The 25,755-nt window shown below is 45.8% G+C and overlaps 1 protein-coding gene across 1 annotated transcript; it reads right to left on the reverse strand.

The window, feature by feature from the left end:
* Positions 1-17,300: 17,300 nt before the first annotated feature.
* SFRP2 (secreted frizzled related protein 2) lies at positions 17,301-21,708 on the reverse strand. The gene is made up of 3 exons (XM_063335971.1): positions 21,060-21,708; positions 20,319-20,399; positions 17,301-18,902 (listed from the first exon to the last, which is right to left on the reverse strand). Exons 1-3 carry the CDS (start codon positions 21,550-21,552, stop codon positions 18,598-18,600), a joined length of 879 nt encoding a protein of 292 aa, XP_063192041.1. The 5' UTR covers positions 21,553-21,708; the 3' UTR covers positions 17,301-18,597.
* Positions 21,709-25,755: the final 4,047 nt, after the last annotated feature.

Genomic DNA, 25,755 nt, shown 5'->3' on the forward strand with positions numbered 1-25,755 from the left:
TATTTCATCATATTCTATTAGTATACTTCTTTCCAATTTATTAAAGTGAAGAACTTGTACAAATTACTGACTTTTTTGTTGTTGGTGGTTTTATTTTTTTCCCCAACATGTACTGATAATGACACTTTTTCTTTTAATTATCAGCCTACCCCTGCCAGAATTTGGATGTGACAATGGTTAAAAAATGGAAACAAAATTACAGCCCATGCAGCATTCTTAGCTTTATTTTGGATGCTGCGCAGCCAAATGAATCCTTGCATCTCCAGACTTCCGTTTTTAACCGCTGATTGCTCTCCTCCTCCTCCTCCTCCTCTGTGGTGGTGGCAATGGCTTGATCGTGGAGGCTGCCCTGTACTAGGTGGCTGTGCTGCACGAGGCAAAGGCCAGGGCAGCAGGTGTGAAGGCTGGTCACAATAAGGCTTTTTCCGCGGGGTGAAGGGAGGGGTTTTGGAAAGTACCATGAGATGCTGCTACCTGGGTGCTGCAGGTTGCGGTGCAGGGGTTGGGCGAATGAAGAAGAAAAGCAGTGTATACATGGAGAAATACAATGCGTAGAGGCAAATACTACGTGTCAGCATGGTGCTATGTGTGCAGCAGTGGGTGTAGTAACCCTGAGGAATCTGGCTGAGAGGATGGGACAGCACTGGGGGCTGCTGTGTGGCATGGGAGCAAGGGTGTTGTGGGTGCTGGCAGTGGGGAGAGGACAGTGAAGCCCTGTTTTAACGTGTAGACGGACTAAGGTATCAAAGTTTTATTTGGCCTCCAGGAAAAGCACAATTAAAGGTTTCAGATCCAGCTAAGGACTCCAACATCAGTGTATAATGGATGATCAGTGAACGCATGGCTGTGGGCATGATCTTGCCCTTGCCAGTGCCCCCTCAGTAGAGGCAAACTGTGACCTGGCAAGAAAGTATTTGCTATAAATGAAAAACTCCTGTCTAAACATAGTGTCCAGTGTCCGTTGTCAGCAGACAGGGATAAAGACTAGATGCCATTTGTTCACTCAGGGCCTCTCTTCTGGCTGCTGGCTAAGAAGTACTTGCTAATGAGGTGTAAACTAATGTTATCCACCAAAAACTGTACAGAACAGGACAAGAAAATACTACTGGCTTAAAAGAATGGCTATTATGTGAGTAGAAGCACTATTTTCTTGTCACAGTTCAGGTAAATCCCCGCTTATTTACACTGTGGTGAAATACAAGCTTCAGAGCAGACAAGCAGATGCCCTAATGCACACTTTAACTTCCTCAGTTGGATGACCGAGAGTTTTGTTGTTTGGTTTTGTTTTTTTTAAATCTTGAAAAAAAACACAATTTCTTCGCAAAGTCCCTGTCTCTGGAGATTTTCAAGACTCTCCTGGATGCAGTCCTGAGTAATGTGCTCCAGGCAATCCTGCTTTAGCAGGGGAGTTGGACTAGATGATCTCTAGAGGTCCCTTCCAACTCTGAAGATTCTGTGATTCTGTGATTCTCTAAATACTTTTATCATTATCATTGATCTCATCTTTATTGCAGTGTTGTACTAAATTTCCAGCGCTTATGGTCTTGTTTTAAAGTAGATGGCAAGGTTGTTGGGGGAAGGCCCATGTATTCTTATCTATGCTTTAGTAACTAAGCACCCAAAAGTTGTGCCTGGGCTTTTTCCGTACTACTGCACTCCTAACGAAGAGTAATTATGATTAATGCATAAAGTTGCGTTGAGAGCTACCGTCTCACCCTGTGCCAGCTGCTGTAAAATCCTGCAAAAAGCCTGTAGGAGGGCAGGGAGAGCCTGAAAGTGTCTTGATGGCTCCATTTTCCAAGAGGGAAGGAAAAAAGGCATTAGAGGCAAAGGAAGGCCCGTCAGCCTTGCTCTCCAGGAGCCGGTGGTCAGAAGAGTGACAGGCCAGGAGAGGCAGGCAACGCCAAGCCAGAGGGCTGGGAAGTACGAATGCCCCTGGATTTTGGGGCAGGAACGCTGGGTTTAGGTTTAGAGGTGCGGGTTTCTCTCTGCCCCTTCCTGTGGAGGCCTGCGCAAGCCCCGAGGTCCCTGCTCCCTGGCAGCCAGCCGAGCAAGGGGGCTGAGAACGCGGCTCCGCACCACACGGCCAGCGCCACCTCTCCGTGTACACGGACACGCACAGGGCTGCAGCCGGGCACCCCTCACCACAGCCCACGCACACCTCCACCCGCCCTCTTCCCTCCACCTCCCTCCTCCTCCTCCTCCTTATCCTCCCTCCGGCCCCGCTGCTACGCCTCCAGGACCGGCGGGCAGCAAGGACGGTGCCGCCGCCGGACCCCCGCCCGAGCCCGCTGCCCCTCAGCGGCGGCGCTGGCGGGCGGCCATTTGGCGGCGGCGCGGCGGGGGGACGTGCAGAGCCCCAAGATGCCGGCGCTGGGGTGGGAGGGTGGCGGGGCAGGCTCGGCTTTGCCCGCACATTCCCGTTCCCCCAACCCAAGTCACGGAAGCGATATACAAAACGTCTGGGGTGTTTTTTTTCTCCCTCTGAGGGACTGAGCGGTAGCGGTGCTACGGACTGTCCTCGGGGGTGGACAGGGCAGCTCCCTGCTCTGTCTGCCCCAGTGCTCCCTGGGCGTCCACAGCCCAGACTGGCACCCTTGGCCTCTCCCTCCTCCACTAACCGCTTTAAAAACGAGAGAAATTCTTAAATATTTTCCATGTTGCATTTGCTTCATGCCCCTGATGAGCGGTTGTGAGGAAGTGGCCTTGATGGAGATCCCTCAAGCAGGCCACTCAAAGCCACCCAAGGCGGCAGCTGATTTAACTTTATCATTGTTTGTTGGTGCCAGATAATTACTTAATTTTGTTCTCTGATGCATGAGACACCAAAATGGACGTGGTACATAGTCTGATGCTCCTTTTTGAGTCTGTTATTGAGGACATGGACCTGTTGGAATGGGTCCAGAGGAGGGCCATGAAGATGATCAGGGGGCTGGAGCACCTATGCTATGAGGACAGGCTGAGAGAGTTGGGGTTATTCAGCCTGGAGAAGAGAAGGCTCCAGGGAGACCTTATAGCGGCCTTTCAGTACCTAAAGGGGGCCTACAGAAAAGATGGGGAGGGACTCTTTATCAGGGAGTGGAGTGATAGGACAAGGGGTAATGGTTTTAAACTGAAAGAGGGGAGATTTAGATTAGATATTAGGAAGAAATTCTTTACTGTGAGGGTGGTGAGGCACTGGAACAGGTTGCCCAGAGAAGCTGTGGATGCCCCATCCCTGGAAGTGTTCCAGGCCAGGCTGGATGGGGCTTTGAGCAGCCTGGTCTAGTGGGAGGTGTCCCTGCCCATGGCAGGGGGTTGGAACTAGATGATCTTTAAGGTCCCTTCCAACACAAACCATTCTATGATTCCATGATCCTGATGAGATGGCCACCTGTGCAAGTCACAGGCGGCTTCATTCCTAAGTGGCAAGGTGCCGAGGGTTTGTAGATGGTCTTTCGCTTTTGTACATGGTCTTGCTTTTTGTATGGTGCGGGAGGAGGCTTTTAGTGTGTCTCTGTTTTACGGGGGGGGACATACTAGTAATTAGTCAATACACACATGTAGCAGACATCAGTCCTGCTGTGAAGGGAAGTGGGGGCCGACCTTTGCCATGTGCCATCCACTGCAGTAACCCAAGGGTGGCCCAGCTCAGCTCTGCACTGGTATGGAGCAGCTCAGGGCTGCTGGGGTTTCCAACCGAATGCTGCTCAGGTATGGTGGCCCCACCAGTTGCTCTCTGCTAGCTGTCTGACTCTCCAGCTGGAGCCTCCTGCCAGCGAGGCTGCTGCAGTCTTTGCCACAAAGTTCGCCCTGTGTCGCAGGGCTGTGTGGAGCCCCTAGTACGTGCATGAATACATGCTACAGTAATATCATTAATTAATATCAGCCACTGGTGGGAAGGAAGGGCCTTATCTGTGAAAGATAGTGGGGTAGGGGTATATTTCCCTATAAGTACATACATTTTTTTATTTACAAAAATAATACAGTGGGTTGCATGTCGTAATTTTATGCAGTTTTTAGTTTTCATACTGGCCATTTAACTCAGAATATGCTACAAGACTTCCACAATAAGCTTAAATCCCTAAAAATTGTTCTGTTATAAAAGTAGTAGCCTTATATTTCCAAGTACTCTTTAAAATGCAGCAGCAGGATCTCTTTTAGCAAAGGTTGGAAGGCAAAAGTGCAAAAATATTTCTACTTCTGACAAAGCAGAAATATTCGAGGGAAAATTTGTATATATTTTTACCCTACTTTTTCCCTTTTTTTGCTTCTGTGTTTTAATAAGCAGCCGAAATGAGACTAGGCAATAGAGGAATGTTTCTGCATAAAAATAGTGCCCATGTTCAGTACGCACATGCTGTACCTTTATAACACTTATCAAACAAGAGCCTCAGAGCACTTGGCAGAAATCTAATCAAAACCAAGGAGCTGTGTAAGATAGTGTAAACTGAATCATAGCAATTTAAATGACGTGCAATTAACATTTGGGGCCCTGTTTTTCCATCTCATTCTCTTGACAACCAGGCAGCCCTGTCAGTTGTTAGCTTTACCCCATCATTCAACAGAATGCAACGAACACTTTACATTTTATTCTTTGAGCTCCCCCCTAAAGACAGCTTTACTGGATTCATCTATGTTTTCATAAACTTGATATACTTAAAAGGCTTGCTTTGGCCTTAGGAGGAAACAACTCTTTTTGGCTGACTAGGCAGGATTCTGGGATGTTTGGGAAGCAAAAAAGAATGGATTTTTTTTTTCTTCTTGGAACTTTTGAGGGAATGTCAGAACTGCTGAAGCTCCAGAGCAGGTCTGTCAGATAATTTTGGCAAATTCTCAATGTGACAACTACAATACAATACTGTACTGGAAAGGAAAACCCATTAGGAAAATAATAGTTACTAGTATACATTTTTTATATCTCACGATGCATGCAATCTACCAAGAAAGTAAAATAACATAAAAATATTCATTGGGTACATTTATGATCAAAGAATGAAGCAATATGGATAAAGCAAGATGGACATCAGCTGGTTTCACCATAAGCTTAAATCACTGAAAATTGTTCCCCTATACAGGCAATAAAATTTTGTTTTTCTAACTACCCTGTAAAATGCAAAAATGTTGAAAAGTTGAAAAGCTTTTAGTTGTCATTTGCACTGGTTAAAATTAAAAGTGCAAATTTTTATGCCCTGAAACATGCATGCACACACTGTGCTCTGTGCATTGTCTATTTTATGTCCAGCCTCTGCATATTGTCAGATAAAAGATGAACATTTTTATTTTGTGAAGGAGCTGCTCTTAAAAAGCAGCAAAGCACAACAGACGAGGGAGAAATAGTAAGTTTATTTGCCATAAAGCAGGACATGAAAATGTGTTTCTCCTCTTATCTGCAAAAATTAGTGAAGCAAACCTCTTCACTTCAAATAATGAAAATTCAAGAGCCAATCCCCTTGTTCCCCCAATATGTAAATGGTTTAAGAATAGAAAATTTTCCACAATAACAAAACAATTCCTCTTAGTCACTTTTAATTTTTTAGCTATTGGGATTTTCTTTTTAATTTTTTTTTTTCTGAAAAACAAAGTCTAAAAATACATACTTCATAAAATGAAAATAGTGAGACCTTTATCATCCCAGGACCCCGGAATCTGAGTACCAATGAAATATTTTGAAAGACTAGCGATGGACTCATGGTAGAGGCAATGCATGCAGACCTATCTTATACAACAGTACTATCTGGTATCTGTCCCACTGTAGAAATGGGAAATAATTATCATAACGAAGCAACATTACTTTTGCCTCTGGTGGTGTTTATATTGTCTAAGGCATCACCACTTTGGAAAATAGTTGCAGAGAGTGGGAGAGTGCTGGGAAGGCTAACGGTCAGCATGGCCAGTGGGAGCGAGTGCCATGCACTTGCAAAGTTAAAATCTGGGAACTGAAATAGCGTGGAGCAGCCTTTCAGGAAAGCTCAGAAAGGAGCAGTAGGATGGCAGAGAGCTGGAGAGGAGACTGAAGCTGGGTGGTGGGGTGATGCACTAAGGAAAGAAGATCACACGACTAAGGGATAACACAACTGGGGGATAATGGCTGTATTCCAGTCAGAGTACAGCAAAGAAATGAGCAGTACTCATGTAGCCTTGCTGGAGCTGCTCTCCCATGTAGGAAGTCTGAACGGCGCAGGGTTCACTGAACCCAAGCCCTTTATGCCTGCTCAGCTTGTGGTTCAACTTCCTGTGTCTCTCACCTTGGCATCTAAAGTCTTGATCTTGCTATCACTCACTGAAATGCCGAGTGTTGTTCCCACTGAAGTCGACAGGGTGACTCATGGGAGTGAAGCGATGTGGCTGCAAAAGCCTTTGTGGTGTGGGCAAGGAGCGCCCCGGCCCATGGCGTACTGGGGAGGCAGCTGCTGAGCAGCAATGGTTTGTATGCAAAGCAGCTTCCCCAGCTAAAACCTGACAACTGGAGCCACCGCGAGGTCTCCAGACCCCTGGTATGTGCCTTATGTTCTGGGTCACATGCTGAAATCCCTGCCATGAAGCAGTCGTGTGCGTGCTTTAGTCTTGCTGAAGTCAAAGGCAATTAAATACATCTTCAAAGTTCTGCATGTGCTCCAGCACCCCTGTGTCCGGGAGGCCCAGGGTCGTTGTGCCGTCCTGCTGCAGGGAGGTGCGTTTCTGCCTCACAACAGCTTTGAGGCAGCAGCAATAGCGTCAAAGGGTCTCGGTACTTGCTGCTGCATTTTAGCTGTGTTCAGAAGGGAGCACATTCCATCTGAATCTGCGTTCAGTTTTGCACCTCTGAGCAGCGACTGCCCCAAAGCTTCCAAATTTTCAAAGAGTTACATGGGGATTTATCCAGCCAAATCCCATTATAATCAATGGGAACTGGGTGAATAATTACACTGCTGTTCTTTGTAAATAATGAGAAAGGTTGCCAGTTATTGCTGATTACGATGCTGACTTTTGTAGATATAGATCCACGTGTCTATTGGGAATTGCACTTAGACCACCAGGTTATTTCACATATTGGTATTAGTGTCTGTGTTTACTGTGCGTATCACTTCAAAGAAGCAAGGTTGATGACTTCTGGTCTACTGTGTTAGCAGTCCGTCTCCTCTCCATCTCCTGTTGTTTCCTTTCACAGTCTGAGTAACAAAAAATGGTGGTGTAAATAGAACTCCAACAAAGAAGTCTGTTGAGCCTGTAATGCTCCCCTGAAAGGAGGCTGTCTAGGGGATGAATGGAGCAGGCTCAGCCTAGCAGTAGCAGGGAAATAGATGACTTGGCATTGGAGAGTAGCAGCCAGCAGGGTGCATATGCCTAGTGTAGTGGCAAATAATGGTTAAGCTAGTCAGTTGAAGGGCTAAATGAGAGGACATTGTCTAACCCTGTAACCGTAACTAAATTGTAACCTGAAAAGAGTTTATAAACATCTGGCTGCTAGCCCATCTCTAAAGCTTAATAGCTAAATCTGAGGTGCATAATTTTTTAAGGCTGCAATTGAAATTATTACTTGGAAGTCTTACCATCTTAAGGAGATTAATTGCATTTCAGGATTGTAGAGTGTATTAAATTGTGGTTTGAACATCTCTGCTGAGTTTTCCTGTTAAATTAGTTTCCACAAGATCAACGTTTATGATCGACGCTGTTTCCATTTGGAAATAGGCACTCCTTGGTTTCATGACATCTTGCTGCTGATTTTATAGCTCTGCTCAGTGTTTGATACAGAATTCTAGTCTGGTGGTACACCTTAACTTTGCTAATTATTATATTCATGTCTTTATTCAGATGCTTATCTGTTTAATGGTGTACGTGACACATCTGTATCTTTTGATTTCTCACAAATTTAGCAGTGCAGGAGCACATTTCCCTGTACGGTCCTATTTTATTTTAATATTGCTATTTGGTGACAATGAAAAGCATATACTGGTTAGACTAATAAGCATGTGACCTCCTCTGCAGACTAGCTTTTCAATCTTTTTATAGCTTTCATTATTAATAGGACAGCATCTATGTGCTCCACATTTGTGTTGCAAATACTTACAATAGTTGGAATCATTTTCTAATTACTTAAACAATGCACTGTAGCAGCACCAATTGAAATTCCTGTAGGCTACAGGCTTGCTAATTGTTTCCTTTAGTAAACCTAATTTATAGGGCTGTGCAAATAGTTGCTGGGTTTAAAGTATTTTGGCAGCTGAACTGAAAAAAATGTTATGGACTGAATGGAAACTTCATTTCTTTAGAATTGTCAGCACAGCAACAAGAAATGATTTGAGGTTATAGAAACATTTTTTAACACCTGGCAAACTGTTTCATTTGGTTTTCAGGTACATTTAATAAAAGCAAAGGATTGGATCATAAACATGAGAGGGAAGCAGTCCCAGCTCTCCCATTTTATCCACTGGTTGAGTGAGTAGGGCAATTTACCTGGGATGTTAACAGCTTAAATTCAAGACTCCAAACTGCTTCAAGCTCTTAGTAAGGTTCCCCTAACACTCAGATGAAAGTCTTAACACTGGAAAGGAACTATTCTGGGATGGAGCTCTGTTTCTTTCCTAGGATGCCTAGATTAAAAAATAACCCCAATGGATCAAGCAAGCAAAATCTGAACTCGTGGGTCAGATTTCTTGTGCTGGATCTTCTCTGTTAATGAGTCTGATGTGGGGCCACAGCACACAGCTGCAGGGGCAAGAGAGAGGCTGAGGATCAGAGGTGGGCTCTGACCTCTCTACTTCATGTTCTCCCGCTGCTGTGCAAAGTGAGTAACCTAGTCATCAGGCCATAAGCTTATTCTTTTTCTATCTGATTTATTCTATAATTTTATACAATTTGGAAAAGCTTCAGTAGCAGAAGTTGAGAGTGAAACACCCCGTGTATTCCCCGTTCAAATGTGCTGCTACCAAAATCTTTGGTTACTGGTTGAGCTCTTGATCTGAACTGGGACACGGAGCACAGAGGGGAGGAGAGGACAGTTTTAAACCTGGATCTCCCACAGCCTAAACAAGTGTTTACCATCTTGTCTCACATATCTATTTGAGTGTGCATGAGTGAGTATAGATAATGCCCATGACTGTGCAGGTCTGCTACCAAAACTGGAATATTTAATTTCAGAAATGTCCACTCCCAACCTTGGAAATGAAAAAGAAACAGCACTAGGTGAATGTCCCCAATTTATTTGTGTCATCCAAACCAATAAACCATTTAATGAAAAAAAGTTCAGCCAGCTGTACTTGGTTAAAGGAACTTCTCATAGTGTGAAAATTGATGAAGAAAATCCATGGGTTTTCCATTTATCTCAGATTGCTATCAATACTGTAACTTTTATAACATTTTTTGAAGACGCTCTTGCTCTGGAAAATCTCTGAGCAATATTGTACATTTGGGGTAACTTGTTTGAAAAAAGACTTGCAAAAGGCTTTCTATTTTTTTTTTGTTGTTTTACAGTGTTTTTACTGGCTCTGGAGTAAAACCAGCTACTAACAAGGTTTTATTTTTCTTCTTTTGAAGACTATGCATTTTTCATTGTCCTCGGGTTTTCTTCCTGTTCTTTAACATACTTACATTTTATCAATCTCAGTTAAGAAACTTTGGGTTTTCTCCCCCCTGTTTTCTTTTCAGGACCAAATAAGATTGACTCAGACACATCTGCTATGTCTTTGTTGCTTTACTTTGAATGCCTTCAGAGGAGACTAAAATACAAAAAGAAGGCGCTTTCCTAGGCACAGACCTAAGTGTCTGCAAGCTTTGGTCATTCAGGTTCTCAAGGTCAAGTCTAGAAAATCTAACTCTTCCCATAGATGAGTATTTTCTTCTCCCCACTCCTTGCTTTCCTCCCTGCTAGCTGTAGCATTTATACCATAGCCAGAGAATAAGCATGAAATGTCTGACGAACAATTCCCTTCTGGGGTTAAGCTAGCAGCAGATGACTTGAGGACTATGCAAGCCCCTGCCCCAAACTGGGGGTTCGCTGTGACCTGTTGTATCCCTATCTCTAAAGATAAACTTGAAGAACCAGCCCTCCTCTGCCTTCCCAGGGATCCGCTCGCTTATCTCTTGTAGTCGCTCACCAACACTTTTATCTGTCAAAACCCTCTCTGCTGCCCTAGCAACAAGCATCCAGGCTCTTTTCCAGCTGACATAAGCTTCCTGCCACCTCCTGATGACAAGTGCTTCCAACATTTCCAGCTGTCAGACTTTCAGCATCTGCTCCACATGTCACCAGGCTGACTTTGCCGAACCTCAGGCAGCTTTGCACTCAGCCAGTTGCCTGATGCTATATGGTGAGAATGACTTCATCCTGACCACAATCACTTGTCCACCTCTCTATGTGCTGAACCAGTGACAGTCAGGGTTGCTGTTTTTTGCTTCCAGATAGCTTCTGCTATTCAGAGTTAGTCAGCTATTGCATTAATACTATTTTAGAGCAGTGTCTTCAGTAGGGCTCCATTAAATTTATTCAAAGTGCTTCTCTTCGAATTGGTGTTTGAGCAGGAGTGGCTGTTCTGAATTGTTGATGTCCTTAATTTATATATAGCATGACATTTAGAAAATAAATACTCTTACTGTTAAAGAGTCAGACTTCTCAAAAGTAGTCAATACTGGATTTACTCTGCTTCTATTAATGTATATGGAATTTTACTGCTGATTTCCCTAAGACCAGCTCTAGGCCATCATTTCACACTTCATAAAGTCTACCTCAAATGTGTGTTGGTACCAAATTCCCTGGCAAATCTTGTTCTCTTTGCTTTTTTTAAAGTTCTGTTTCTGCACTGTCCTTTCAGTAGTGTCAGAAATGGAACACATCAGCCAGATGAGAATCTCCCACTGAAGCAGATTATGCCATTACATTATTCACCAGCACCTTCTTCTTATCTCTTTTTCGAGTGCTGCTGTGTGTAAAGTTTTCCACAAGCTCTTCTAGATCCTTTTTCTCCTTGAGAGGATCAAAGATACAGTGAGTGTGGGAGACGGGCAAGCAGGAGGAGAGCCCAGCTGGCAAATACAGCAAGCCTGGGCCTTGGGTGCTTACCGTAAGGCCGAAAAGGTGTATTTCTCATGTCCAAGATAGAAGCATGCTGAGCTCTGCCCTGCAGATGGTCATTAGTCTGCCATCTGAAGGGATCCAGCCTGATGCTCTCCTGCCCTGCGGGAGCTGACAGAGCCGGGGCAGCACACCAGCCCTTGCTCCTTGCCTGCTATGAGGGGCAGATCCCCAAGGGACCCCTTCATGTGCTGCAGGGACAGGCTACACATAGACAAAGTTGATACTGCAAGCTCTTCTATAGCCCTCACCATCCCAGCAACTTCACTTGCCGTGGGGCAAGCCATAGCAGCGAATTGAGACAGAGTCTGCTGTAACATACTTGTGTCTTTGCAAATGTCTGGGCTGAGGGCCTGTTTTCAGGATGCACTTTGTGTGACCTACCTGCCACCTGCATCACCTCCTCCCCATGCATCGGACGGTGCAGCCATGGGACTAGGTGGGTCTTCAGCTCAGCTGCTGGACTCACCACAAACCACTCATCGTTTTTAGCTGTTCCTATTCAGGGCTGATTTTGGGTTGAGTAAAAGAGCTGAGCTGACATCCTGCCTGCCTCATGTGACTGATAGCTCTGCCTCAAGGAAGGTGGTGGGAGCATACAGCTGGGCGGTCAACAAAATGGAGCCTCCATGGAGCAGCTCACATTTAGATACAATATGCGCACATTGAGTGTAGTTATTGCTTGGTGATCTCCACCCTAAGCTAGGTTGTGGCACTTTGCTAGCATAGGAGATGTGCTATATTGTAATCCATGTTCTAGATGTCTCTAATGATCCTTTTGAGTTTCATATGAGAGAAATTGCAGTGTGTCTTCCATCTTCCATTTTGAGAAATCTCATGAAATAATCACTTTATTAACTATAATTATATATATAACTATATTGCTGACTTCTATATTACTCCTCCTTGTTATGTGCTAGTTAGTTGCAGCAGTTGCCAGACAAGTCTTAACACTTAATGTAGTTTCCTACTCTATTTTGTTGTAGAAAGCAGTGTTTCAAACAAATATTTTCTTATTTATCTACTTAATACGGTAGTATAAAGTTGAGAAGGATGCTAATCCTTCCAGCAAGATTTCTAAAGCTCAGTTCTGGATCGAGGGACTGATTTCCGTGCAATGTTTTCTCATGAAGGTAGAGCTAGCTTTAGAATTCCAGAGTTCTTCCAGTAAGTCATATATTTTGGTCAAATGATGGAAGAAAAGGGTTAAGATAATTTTAACATTTCACGTATGTGGGACAGGTTATGATACTACTACTTGCTAATATTTTCAACAGTCTAGATCCCGTTTCCAAAATCCCTGGGCACCAAGTACATTGAACTCTCTAAGGATATGTGTTGCAGCCAAATGTTTAAATATATGTGGGTACTTCAAGCAACGGATAAGCATCTGTAAGCATCTAACAGGGTTTTAAATATGCTTTCTTACATTGCTTACAACAAAGTTAGGTTTTCGTCCTGTTGTTGTGTAAATTACTTACAAATCAAAACCTAAGAATACTTTGGAAATTGAGCTTATGCTTTATTTTCGTAGACTCTTTTGAAAATTCGTGCTCTATTTAAAAATCCACATTGTGTGAAAAACCCACTGTTCATGTCACTGGGATGATTAGTGTTATAGTTCACAGAATGTAAATAAGAGTACTGAATTTTTTTCCCATATTGAAGAATCCAGCATCTGAAGGAAAGGAAGGGGCTGTGTGAGGCTATAAGATTATTTTCAAAATAATTTTCTTCCCGTGTTGAAAACAAATTATAAACCCCCTAATTCTTAAATTACAGTGTGTTTTCTTGTCTTGCCTGATCATTTTTTGGAGGGGGGTTGCTCTCGTTTCTGAAACTCGACCTCTGAAAACTCTTTTGCCTTGCCTATTACAATTAAGCTATTGTTTTGCTTAGGAAAGTGGCCTGACTTAATTCAGGTTTGTGCCTCAGAGTAAACTGAAATGATTAATAGCTCTGTGTGTGCTTAATGATGTGAGCCCTGCAGCCACTAAAGCACCTGTCTCAGTGTGTAAGCAGCCACGGTTCACTATTGTGCATGGCTGGAGATTCACATAACAAAAAAGGCAATTAGACAATCTTAAGGATTTGAAGCAAACTAACAATGCAGGGAAATTGCCAGGGAAGGATTACTTATCTCTTGCCTGATAAAAGCAGGTAGCAATGGAGAACTCTTAAATTGTCCTTCCATAGTGGCTCCATATGGAAGGTTTAGTGTCTAATGAAGACTGCCAGGGTTAAACCCTGAAAACAAAGGCCTGGAAAGTTGAAAGTGTGCTTAAATTAGCATTTCTGCTACCCTTTCAGATCAATTCTAAGTCTGCACATACTGCTAGTTTGGGCTGTGACTCTAATGGCAATCTGTTGAGTCCAAACAGAAAATACTCCATGATTTTAGCATCATCTTTGTGGATTGAAAATTGCTCCAAAAGGGTGTTCAGCATTGTTCGAGTTTTGACAGAGTTGCATTAATAGTATTGCCTTATCATGGGTCTTAGAAGTTATATGTTCTCTTTCTCATGTCTGTTCTGTGAGACGTTGAGCATACCTCCTAACTTGTGCTGGTCTTTCTGGCCAGACAGCTTCTCTGCGTGTGCAGTAATTGGTTTTGAAGTTTGCTCCGTCAGCTGCTTCGCAGTGCAGCTTTCTGCCTTGGTTGGTTATTTTGATCAGTGGTGAGAGCAATGGGCTGGCTGGCTGAGCTGATTGCTGAGGTGTTCCTCCTGGCTGGCTGACAGGCTTGTTGGCTGACCTCGGCCAACTGGCTTTAACTCTGGTGGGGGATAGTGGCTAGTATTTTCCAAGGCATCTAGGTGATTTAGGAGCCCACGGCTCACCCTGAAGGGGGTTGATGCATTTGGAAAATGTTACCCTATTAAATTCACCTCAAAGCAATATAGCATAGGCTAATTTATGTGTGTAAGACAGCTTGGGGTCTTGGATTCCTGTGATGTGAGTATCTTGCACTTTCCTCTTCATACAGAGGCAAACAAGATCCATTCCTGTGGTTGTTTCATCAGACAGTCAGCCTGTACTGAATCTACATCTGCTGATAAGAAAGCAACTTCTAGATAAATCATACAGGCATGTCTCTGAAGCCTAGAAATAAGAACTTCTGGCTCCAACAACAAAATCCTGGTCTGCCTGACCTAAGGAAGGCTGCCTACTGCTCTGGTAGCAATCAATCCATCGCCCTTCCTCTGGCGTTGCCAACTGTGGGCACATCACAAGGGGTCGCCGAAGCAAGAAAAAAGGGGATGCTCTGCCAGCTGCCCAGGGGTCAGTCATGCCCCAGCAGGCACCTGGGGGATGCTGAGGCAGTCTGTTCGTGAGTCATGGTAGCTCTGCTCTTGGCTGATGCCCTCAATGGCTGAAAAGAAGCAGTGAGACATCTGGAAGAAGGTTGAGAGAGGTGCACCATGGCCCCAGTGGGGGAACACAGGCATATAACAGGACTGAAATGTGCTGGAGACCTGGCCATACAAGGGAAAGTATGCTTTATCTGTGTGTTCTTCGTATTCACTATATTCTTTAAATATCCCTGTATTCTGCTGCAGAATAGGAATAGTGGCCATGCCTGAGGCGACCAGCATGTGTCTGTGGTGCGTCTTGTGGCATCTAACCACCCTCCTGTCCTCGCAGAAAATCATTAATTGAATTTAAATGCCTCTCACTGAATTTCCCGCATGGGTCTTTTTATGTCTTAAGCTGGTCATTAGGATTTTTGTGGCTTATGTGTAGTTATACTGCATGAGTTCTTTAATAAACCGTACCGAGGGCGAAAGTCTCTGTATGAGAGGAGCGAGAGAGGGGCTGAGTGGCTTCTCTGTGGGTGTCTGAAGTGAATGAGAAGTGAGGGAGAAAGGAAAGGATTAAGAAGTAATTGAAGGATAGAGAGAACGATAAATAAGGAAGAAAAGAAAAGACCGTGAGGAATATTGCTGATGGGTTTTAAATTTGAATTTGGGCAGTCATTTTTTTTTACACGCCGAGGGGGAAGAAGTTGTTGGAGGGAGCCTTGGTTGCTATTATGCTTTCAAATTATAATCAAAGTGCTGCCTTGATTATACACCATTCTGATTGCTGTGGTCTAGTGATTAGAGCATAAAACGTGGAGACAAAAAATACGCTGCTTTTCATGATTGTAAAGGACTTGCTGGGTGGTTTTGAATGAGTTATTTCACTTCACTTAGCCTCATTTTCCTGATCTGCAAAATAGGGATATTAATTCCTATTTTTGTGAAGGCAGTCTGAGAAACTTAAATGGAAACTTCTGTATAAATGTCAAGTATCGTTATTATTGTTCTTAAACTAATCCATTGTAGTCAACTGCTTTTATAGTTTTTATGAAAGCAAATACAATGGGAGCCACATAATTGGCTGCCTAACAATGTTGTTTTAATTAGAAGACAAAAAGTGTCTGAAAAATGCAACAGTGGGTTGCCTTTTTCATCAACTGCAAAAAAAAAATATTCTGCTAGAACTGAACCATACCGTACCAGGTAATAAAGTTACTCTGAAGTATATGTGACACACTGATCAGAAGTAACAGGCTCAGTTAATTTTTTGGTACATGTTTGGTTCACTATTTGCCTGGCACAGTCCAAGATTTTCAGTTATTGTTGAGCAAGTAAGAATAAGTATAAAAATGTGAAAAATGTATATGATTCCTTCTTCGCCAGCATCTGAGAGATGAAGTTTCCTCAGGCTGTTATTTTAAAATCCTAATTTTCCGTTGAATAGTTTTTAATGTCTGGCTTGTACACTTTTGGGAACAGTATAACAAACTGTTATACTCCCTCTCCTTGGTGAGGTGGGTATGACCCACCTTTTAATACGATGCTGTTAGAACAAGGTAATGGAACTAAACTGGGAAAACGTGAGTCTCATTACTCTTCACATTTGCCTAAATCCTGTTTATCTGAAAGGTAATCCCGCCTCTGCCAGTTCACCCTGAGGGGGGATAGACCCGGTGATTCAGCCCACGGCCACATGCAGAAAACTTTATCAGTAGGGGTATGCTGTATGGCAGGATGCTCTTAATCCAGGACGCTGATTATTCCAGTAAAATTGAATGTCTGCCAGTCTACTTTATTCTTTTTCTCCTGAATTTGTCCTGACAGGAACAGGATTTTGCTGGGGTAGCAGTGTTTATTTTGTGATGGAGGAAGGGGAATGTTTTGGGTTTTTTTAAAGACAGGATGATGTTGGTCATAGGTAATGTGTCTTCATGCATCTAAGTGATTTGGGAAAAATCTGTTCTGTATTCTTGGCCTTAATATGACCCCAGAGTGAGTAACTTGTGACCTGTCTGTCCTCATCAGCATCAGTCCTGCTGCCTTCTAGAACAGCCCAATTAAGATGATTTTATGGTTGCTGTAGGAGGACTTAGTATCGGTAAGGCAGGCTGAGTGGAGCAGTCCTGGCTGTTCATTTTTGGTCCGCAGAAACTGCGCTGCAATGACTGGCTCTTCGGGGTGTTTTCCTCCACCAGGCAGCGCAAGCCCATTTCCTGCAGGCTCATCTTCAGCCTCTCTTTATCTGTGAGCTCTAAAAACAAGGCTGTTCAGGGACAACGATTACATTATATGCTGAGTGAGATGGATAGAGCAATGTGACATCTGGATGCTGATGGCTCTGTGAGATGATGGACATAGTGCTGGTATTAAAATAATTATACCATAGCACGAAAAGACTCAAATATGTTTCCCGGGAAGCTAGGTCCATTCAGAAGAAAAGTTTTAATGACATTAAAGAGCCAGTTTGGAATGGGGCTTTTTCTTTGATTATTCTTTTCATTATTACTATTATTATCGTTATTTTTTATTATTTTGAGGATATTTGTGAGGACTGATCTTTTTTTGCTTACTCAGAGCCTGACTGTTCTTGTGAGTTCATTAAGACTTTGGGAGAGGGTAGACAATTCTTTTTTCTAGGACAAATTTAACATGTTGGATCTTTAGAATTTATCTTTTTATCCTGATGGTGAAAAAAAATCACACTAAATTTATGATATTAATATGATTTTTATTTTTACTTAAAAAAATATTCTAGGTTGGATTTGCATTCTGTCTGTGAATGGTTAGCGTCAAACCTTGTCCTTGGGAATATTGGATTGCTCATCCTCTCAGTAAAGCTAAGAGGAATTTTTTATGTGTGACAGCACTGGGAAGCAAGATTATTTTTCAGGATAAATACAATAAAATTCTAGCACGTAATGCTCTTCATCAGAAAACATTTGTAAGAAAAATGCTGCAAACCATTCCTCTAGTTACACTATTAGGTAGGTTTTATTTTCTTTCTCAGTAAGGATAGTGAGTGTACATACACACAAAACATGCCTTGCTCTACCATTATTCTGAATTGCTAGTTCCAAATGAGACTTTTCTGTCTACTCTTGCACTCCTTAGTACATCTTTTTCAGCTGTAAGAAATGGATAAATGGATTTGATATTTAAGCAAATGGTCTCACTGCAATTCCACACCAGCAAAAAGCGGAGTCTTCTGAGGAGAGGAGATGAAAATGCAGGCAGTCGAACAAAGGAGCCACAGAAAACTCTTCATCTTGAAGAGCTCAACAGACACATATTAAAACGAGTTGACTGAACCTCAGTCCCATGTCTTGTGGGTTCATCTTTGGGGAAGTGAGGTCCAGTACATTTTTTCTGATGGCAGCACTAGAGGCTTCCTCGTACTACTCTACTGGCCACCTGGGGTGGAAGGTCAAGTTTTGCTTTGCCGTGACCAAGCCCAGCTGGACAGCTTTCTCCCAAAACAGATTAAAGTAAATACAGACTGAGACAATGGGTAAACTATGATGTAAAGTTTATATACAAGAATATAACATTTATCTGGAGTATTTACAAGGTTAATTAAAGCAATATTTTACAACTCTTTCAGGTTAACCACTAGGTATATTACAGTTAGGCTATAGATGGTTTAATTTGCAAAATAATAAGAAAAAAAGTTGCATTCAGATCAACCAGCTCCAAAACTTGTTCATGTTTTCTGCAAGAGAAGGGCTCAGACTTGTGGAAAATAAAATGTGAGAATGGTTAATATACTCTTACTGGTGCCTATGTACCACATGCAAGAGTCGTAACATGACTTTTATAGTGTTAATATAGATGGCGAGCCATTTCACCTCAGTGAAAGAGTCGTACCCACTGTGACAGGCCAGTCGCATGCGTGGCTGTCTTTCTCTGCATCTCCTACTTTTGCACAACAAACATGCACGTATACAGAGAAGCAGCAATATAAATGAACCAGCATTACCAAAATGAAGAGGGAAAAACCTCAGACCAAAGTCACGTTTGCAACCATAAAACAAAAAAAAAAGCTTTTAGCGAGATACTTTAATACTTCCAAAAATAGTCATGATTTTTTTTTTTATTACATTTTAACCTATGTACAAAAATGGAGGGCTCCCTCCCCTCTTGGAGAGCGGTCACCGTGTCTCGTGCCCGTGGCATCTCGAGGCTCAGAGGGGCCGAAGCAAGAAGGTGCAGGAGGCCCGGAGAGCTCGGGACAGAGGTGGCTGCTGGAGGCGGCCAGAGTCGAAGCCACTAACACTGCAGTTTGCGGATGCTGCGGGAGAACCGCTTGAAAGCCCGCTGCCCTTTCTGCCACCGCTTCAGCGAGGTGATCACCAGTTCCCCAGCTTGCTTTTGCCCCATCACCAAGTAGGGGACATTGATGTCATTCATCTCATCGCAGGTACACTGGAGGCCACCTTTGAGCCAGAGCACGATCTTCCTCAGATCCCTTTCCGTCAGCCCATTCAGCTTGTAGATGGTCTTGCTCTTTGTTTCGGGGGTGATCTTGGTATCCCCATTGATGTAGGCAATCTCCTTCACTTTTATCTTCAAGGCTAATAGAGCGAGGGGAGGGGGAAGTGGGATGAGGGAGAGAGGGAGAGAGATTGAGAGGTTTTTTCCCATTAGTGCACATAAAGAGGACCTGGGGAGGGAGGTGCTCTATTGCTAATTAAACTGTCAGGGCTGACAGAAGAGGCAGCAGGTGGCTCCATTTCTAAAGCCACAAAGGGCATGCAAGTCATTCCAGTTTGAATCAACCTTAGGGTTGAGGTTTTGGGGGTTTCTTTTCTCCTCTTCCCCCTCCCCCTCTTTTCCCTTCCTTTCTAAATTAATATTTTCTCTGGCTTTTCTCCTTGTTTGCAAACAGAGGGAGGGCAGGTTTGCTACATTAAGCTGCGCTCCCGTTTTTGCTGGGAGAAGACAGTCTTCCTGAAACTAGAGCATGAAGGGGAGGCGGAGAGGCGAGTACCTAGACCTAATCTGAAACATGATCTCTGCTGCGGCTGAAAACTTCTAAACTTAATTTATTAGGCTGGAGAGGATTTTAGGCAAACCTGTAAGGAAATGATATTTCACATGCATTGTTTTTTTGAAAGAATAGATCCCGTGGAGGGCAAATTGGTCCAACAGCTGCATTCGATTTGGTAAAATAACTAGGAGGGGGGATACAGGGCTCTGTAAGAATCTGTGGGGCATGTTTAGCTTTAGGAGGATTTATCCGAGTGCAATTTGCCAGGCCAAAGCTATTGGTTGTTTTAACATTTATGTCCCACAGTCACGGTTTCAGGTTTTGTGCAGTGGATATTTTTTTTTAAAGAAAGACTTTTGAATTGTTGTAGATAGTGATACTACAAATATGTTTTCAGGTATAAACACTGACCTATTATAAAAGGATTCCCCTCCTTATTCCCTTTTTCTCTTGAAATGCTAATGTGTGGATAATGTGCTGTTCAGTTGTCTGTGTCGAAGGGGCTTTCTTGTCCTCTCCTAACCCCAGATCTTCCCATTAAGTTTATATCCCCAATTGTCTGTGCATTACCTTCTCTGTCAAATGATATATAGAGCTTCGTTCTTAATCTGCGGAGAAAGTCTTTCTTACCATACATGAGATTGGTCATGCGGCTCTTTCTCATACGTCTAAGTGAAGCTTTGCTCTACTTCTCCCCAGGCAATAGTCTGGATGAAAGATTCTTTTTTTTTTTTTCATTTTACTTTCTATTCGACTTGCCAGCAACGTCCACATAAAAGAGCACTACTTCGAAACAGCAAACAGAAAAGGACTGTAAAAAGGGCCACTTCTTATTCTGAGATGGAATTTTGTGTTTCATGACCCAACAGTCAGGCGGGTCCATCTGCAGATAAGACAAAGCCCTGCTTTTATTCCAGCACATCTCTCCCTGACTCCACCGGGAGTTTTACCTGATCCTCAACTCTTGAGTTTCAGCTGAGGGGGCTCTGCTTCCACTTACCAAAGTCATTTTTGCAGAGGTTTTCCACAATGTCGTTATCGTCCTCGTTTTTGTTTTTGCAGGCATCGCAGACCTTGGGTGCTGGAAATGCAAGGGACAGTCCCCATCAGGCTCGGGGAGAAGGGAACAGCAGGTGGCGTTGGGGACCCTTCGGGACACGCCGCTTTTCTACCCCTCGATGGAAAGGACTTGCCCTGCGCCTTCACCCCCCGCCTCGCCTCCCTCAGCCCCGGCGCTGCCGAGTACTTTGACGCGCCTTACCTTGCTGCAGACCCGCGGGAGCGGGGGGGCACGGTGTGCTTTTAAGGTCACACCTAAGCCAAAAGTTGGTGGTTTTGTTTTTTGGTTTTGTTTTTTTTTTTTTTTAAAGGGGGAAAGAGTAAAGAGGAGGGGGGACACACGACACAAAGCACCCCAACCCCGCGCTTCAGCGGTGATCTTTGCAGAGGGAGGATGTCCCTTTGGCAGCCGCGCCGCTCCAGTCCGGGGTCCCCCACCTTTCCTTTGGGGACGGCGACAGGCCGGTGCCAGTTCCCCGACCGTGCCTGCGGTTTCTCCAGTCCCCCCGGGAAAGCCTCCTTGAGCCTGATCCCCGGCCCCCACCCCAGCCCCCCCCGCGCTGTAACGGGCGGGAGACGCCTCGGGTCCCCAGCTGGGGAGGGACCCCACTGTCGGGGAGGGGGGGGGGTCATCGGGGGGCAGGTGCTGCCGGCCCGGGGGCAGCCCGGCCGTCCCTCTTACCTTCCCTGGTGACCGGGAGGATGTGGTCGCTGCTGGCCAGCGGGATGCAGAGGTCGTTGTCCTTGGGGAAGCGGCTGCAGTCCAGCATGTCGGGCCAGGGGAAGCCGAAGGCGGACATCACCGGGGCGCAGCTCTCCTTCACCTCCTCGCAGAGCGAGTGGCAGGGCTGGATGATCTCGTCCAGGTCGTCGATGCAGACCGGGGCAAAGAGGGAGCAGAGGAACTTCCTGGTGTCGGGGTGGCACTGCTTCTGCACCAGCGGGATCCAGGTGGAGGCCTGCTCCAGCACCTCCTGTACCGTCTCATGCCCCAGCAGGTTGGGCAGCCGCATGCTCTGGTACTCGATGCCCCGGCACAGCAGCATCGGGGCGGGGATGGGCTTGCAGTTGGAGCGCTTGTAGGAGAAGTCGGGCTCCCCGAAGGGGAAGAGCCCGGCGGCCGAGCCCATGCACTGGGACGCCAGCAGGAGCAGGGCGCAGAAGCGGCGCTGCATTTTGGGGCGCGGAGGAGGAAAAAGGGGGGCTGGCGAAAGGCTTCGGGGGGCCGTGGTGGCGGGGCGCGGAGCGGGCGGCTGCCCTCAGCGGCAGGCAGCGTCCCCCAGCCCGGGCTCCTGCCTGCCAGACGGGGACGGAGGGTCTGAGCGAGATGCGGGGGCAAACGGGAGTTTTCTGGATTTTTTTGTATGCAAATGGCAGGGGGAGCGGGGGCTGGGAGGAGCCTGGTGACAGCCATCCAGAAAGGATTGGTCACTACTTTCTCGGTCTGCTTTTGCTCAGGGGGATTGTCTTTTGGCAGGAAATCCTTGCGAGAAACGTTACCGTGCGAGCACGGGGAAGGGGGGAAAAGATCCCCGCGAACAAAGAGCCACGAAAGCCCGAGGAGCTCCTCGGCCGGGCCGGGGGAGAGGGGCCGCTCTCGGGTGGCTGGAGGTGAGCTCTGCCGCTAACACAGCTACTGCCAAGCGGTGGGACCCCCGCTCTCCGCCCCGGCCACCCCCTACTCAACGTTTGGCGCTTCCCCTGCCAGCGGACGCACGATGTGTCCGGGCCGGTTCCCCAAGCAGGGGGCGAGGCTGTCTGTTCCCTCAGCCCCCCGGGGGGTGTCTGGCACCTCCGCCCCCTCCCCGCGATGCCGGCAGGGCTCGGCCCGGCGCTGGAGCCGCAGGCAGCGGCTGGGGGCTGCCGGCTCCCCCTGGCCCCCCTCCGGCTTGGCAGCCCCCAGCCGCCGTGGGGCTGCCCTGCGAGGCCCCCCCAGCCCTTCTTGCCCCTGGCTGTCCCCTGCGAGGGGCTGGGGGCTGCGGAGGACCCTGGCCCTACAGCCCCTGGATGGCCTCTGAAGGCCAAAGGGGGTTTTCCCCGGGTGGGAACATCCAAGTTTTTTTGAAATACCGTCACCTGGCACGTTTTTCTGAGGCTGAAAGCGTGGTCCTGGCGCTGCGCAGCATAGACACATCCCTTGCCCTTTGCTCCTGTCTTCACCTAGGAACTCCCTTAAAGAATTATGTTTGTGTTGATTTACCACAAAGGGGAAGACAACAGGAAAGGCACTGGGATCACAACGCAGCTTCAGTGCAATTTGGATATTTCTTGGATTTTTAGTAATATTATTTATGAGATTATTATTGAAAAGAGTAGGCCTGTGCAGTATCATTTTGTGGTAAACCACATTCATTAATCAGCTACTGAATATATCTCCTTATAGAGATGTTTTATGGGAAGCTAGCCTTAGCTGTGATGACTTCCGTAAATTGCAGGGTCCCTGTATGTTCAGTATCCAGAGTAGGCTTCCTGGAGGTCTGGGTCACTGCTTGTAGCATAGGAAAGAGACGGGAGCTGCAGCATTGCCCCAGGGAAGGCACGGGGCTGCCGTGCTGGAGTGGCCACAGTGCTGCCTCAGGTGGGCTGTTGTCACACTGAAGCCAGTGCCAGCTCCTTTAGAGGAGATTTCAAGATCCCTTCCAGCAGGCCACGCTGATGGATGTAATCTCCCTGCAGGCTAGTTTATCTGTTACTTAATGTTGTTTCATACCTGGAAAATAAATGTCCTGAATGCCTAATATCACCTGTGGAAAGGGCTTAAAAGTAGTTTATTTCTTACAGCTCCACCTATTCTTGCCATTTAGTATCTGTGTCCAACTCATACCTTTAAACAATAAATCTGCAAACTCTTGGCCTCAGCTGACTTGCATGGCACTGAGCGCCACCGATGACTTATGGTGCCCATTTTCAGCCCATTTTGCCAAGTGCTGGGCATTGACAGAGGCTGTAGCTGTTGCCACTTCCAGGAGATGTTACTTCCAGCTCCCAGTGCTGGTCCCACTGGCCTCTGTCCCCAAACTCCTCTTCAGTGGAAGGGGGACCTACCAGCACATTTGCTCTTACCCTGAATGGCCGGGCTGTTCATCAGGTCTTTGTAAAATCGACAAGCTTGTGGTTTGTTTTTCTCCCACCTTTTTTCACTGCTTCTCATTTTTTGGAGTGACTGACATCCCTTCAGGTGGATCTCAGCATGATCAGAAGACAATTTGCCTGCTCCATAAATTCCCGGTAGCCCCGTACACCGCTTTCCACAGACCCAGCCTGCTGGGCTGTGTGGAAGCAAGGACCCAAATCTGAACAGACTAGAGATAGTAACCATTTTCTGTGGTGGAGGATGAGACATTTACGACAGAAATCTGCTCATTTTTTTCACCAGAAATGTTTGCTTGTTTGTTTCCAGCCCACAGGAAATAAGGAGGAAAAACACACTGTTTTTCCTGGATTAAGCTTTGATTTTAAACGAGGCTTTATGAGACCTTACTATTTCCATTTTTAATCACCCCTGGTGAACTCATTTGCTATAAATTTGAAACAATCTGAGATCATGTAAACAAAACCAGCCCAAGCCCGCAGCCCTGAGCCATCATGACTGCCCTCACTCTGATCCCTTGGCACGGGAAAAGGCTGGAGTGGGAGGCTGCCATCGGTGCTCCTCGCTGCAAACTCGGGTACGGCTCTCCTGGACTGCAGACCAGAATGCCGGGCCCATACACCGACGTGGGGTGGTGTGTGAGCTGCGTGGAGCGGCTGCTGCGGGCAGAAAACCTGCCGCATTCGCAGCAGGGTCTGGATGATTTTCATGCAAAGTGCTCAAAATCTACGTCCTGGTTTGAGCGAGGCAGGATTAAGTTCTCTTTCAGTAATTTTACTTTTCAGTAAGGTCTCTTCTAATGCTAGGGAAAACTGCACTTTTAGAAGACTCTTGTGTCTGAATTTGTGAAAATATTTACTTTATAGCCAGCTATGGGATGTGGGTTTCAAGGTCTCAGTGTTTTCGATCTCACCAGGTGCAGGGATGAGGAGGAGCGAGACCCAGGCACTTGACCCAGGCTGGCCAACAGGATTATTTCATACCATGAACGTCACATTCAATATAAATTGGAAAGTTTGCTGAGGAGTTTCTCCTCTTCTATGATGGCGGCGATCCTGAGAACTTCTTGCCCTGGTGCCGGACCTCTGAGCCCTTTCCAAAGCTGCAGCACTCGCAGTGTCCGACATTTGCTGTCCACTGCTGGGAGTGCACAGCTTCCTGCTCATAGAATTGGATGAGTATAACCCTTGTATATTTTATATTGGTATCAGGATCAATATTGGTTCTTTAGTATTATTATTGTTAATTATTTAGTCTTATTCTATTAAATCTGTTTATATTTCAACCCTCGGGTTTCCCTGTTTTTCCCCATTCCCCTTCCCGGGTGGGGAGGGGTCATCAGGTGAGAGAATAATTGTCTAAACGACAATAAATTGTTGTGCGTTCCTCACACCGTAACAGTCTAGCAAAGCCTAAGCAGCTTTGGGTGTCTGTGCCAGTGTGTTCAAGGGGTAATGGGGGTAGAGGAGGAGACACTTGTGGGGCTGTCTCTGTGGGGGATGTTGGGGGTCCCTGCGGTCTTGGGTGGCTGCTGCGGGTGGGGAGACCTTGCAGCCTTGCCTCCCTGAGACAGCCCTGCGTTGCTTGCATCGTCTTTCGGGAGGGACGGGGCTGTCTCTGAAAGGCCAGTCTGGGCAGCCCTTGGGGAACTGGGTTGTGTGTCGGGATGCCCTTCCCGGGTTGTGGTTGCATTCCCAGGCTGTCAGGGCAAACGTCACCCGGCCCGGGAACAGGGAAGGCACCTGCAGGGGAGAGCCCACTTGCCATGAAGCTTGCAGCTGGCAGGTAAGGGCACTGAGACCACCCTAGGAAAAGTGGGGGGCTGGACAGTTTGGGCACCCTCCCAGATAAACCCCTGAGTGACCTGGTCCAACCTGGGGGGAGGAGCCGAGCAGGACAACACTCTTAAAATACAATGATATTTTAAGGTACGTTTTTATTGTTTTAAAGGGAACATAGGCTTTTCAGCTCCCGTAAATTCATCAAGTGGCATGGACGGTTAAGCTGCTTTAAACCCCTGAAAGCAGCATAAGCATTTAAGCCACCTTAGATGCTTAAAGCAATATAAGCTGTTAAAATGCCTTTAATCCTTAAGTGCTTAAATCACTTTAAATCTTGGGAGTTAGGTGAGAGAATGAGCTGCCTGGGAAAAAAAAAGACCCCAACCTCAGCCCTCCCCCGCCAGGTAAGTGTTACCCGATGGATGGTGTTGAAAATGAATGAACTGTTGGGAAAATGACTCAAAGTCCTTGGTGCCTGCAGGGCATTAAGAGTAGCATTATGTTCT

Source organism: Chroicocephalus ridibundus, chromosome 5 (genome assembly GCF_963924245.1).
Source record: "Chroicocephalus ridibundus chromosome 5, bChrRid1.1, whole genome shotgun sequence".
NCBI lineage: Eukaryota > Metazoa > Chordata > Aves > Charadriiformes > Laridae > Chroicocephalus > Chroicocephalus ridibundus.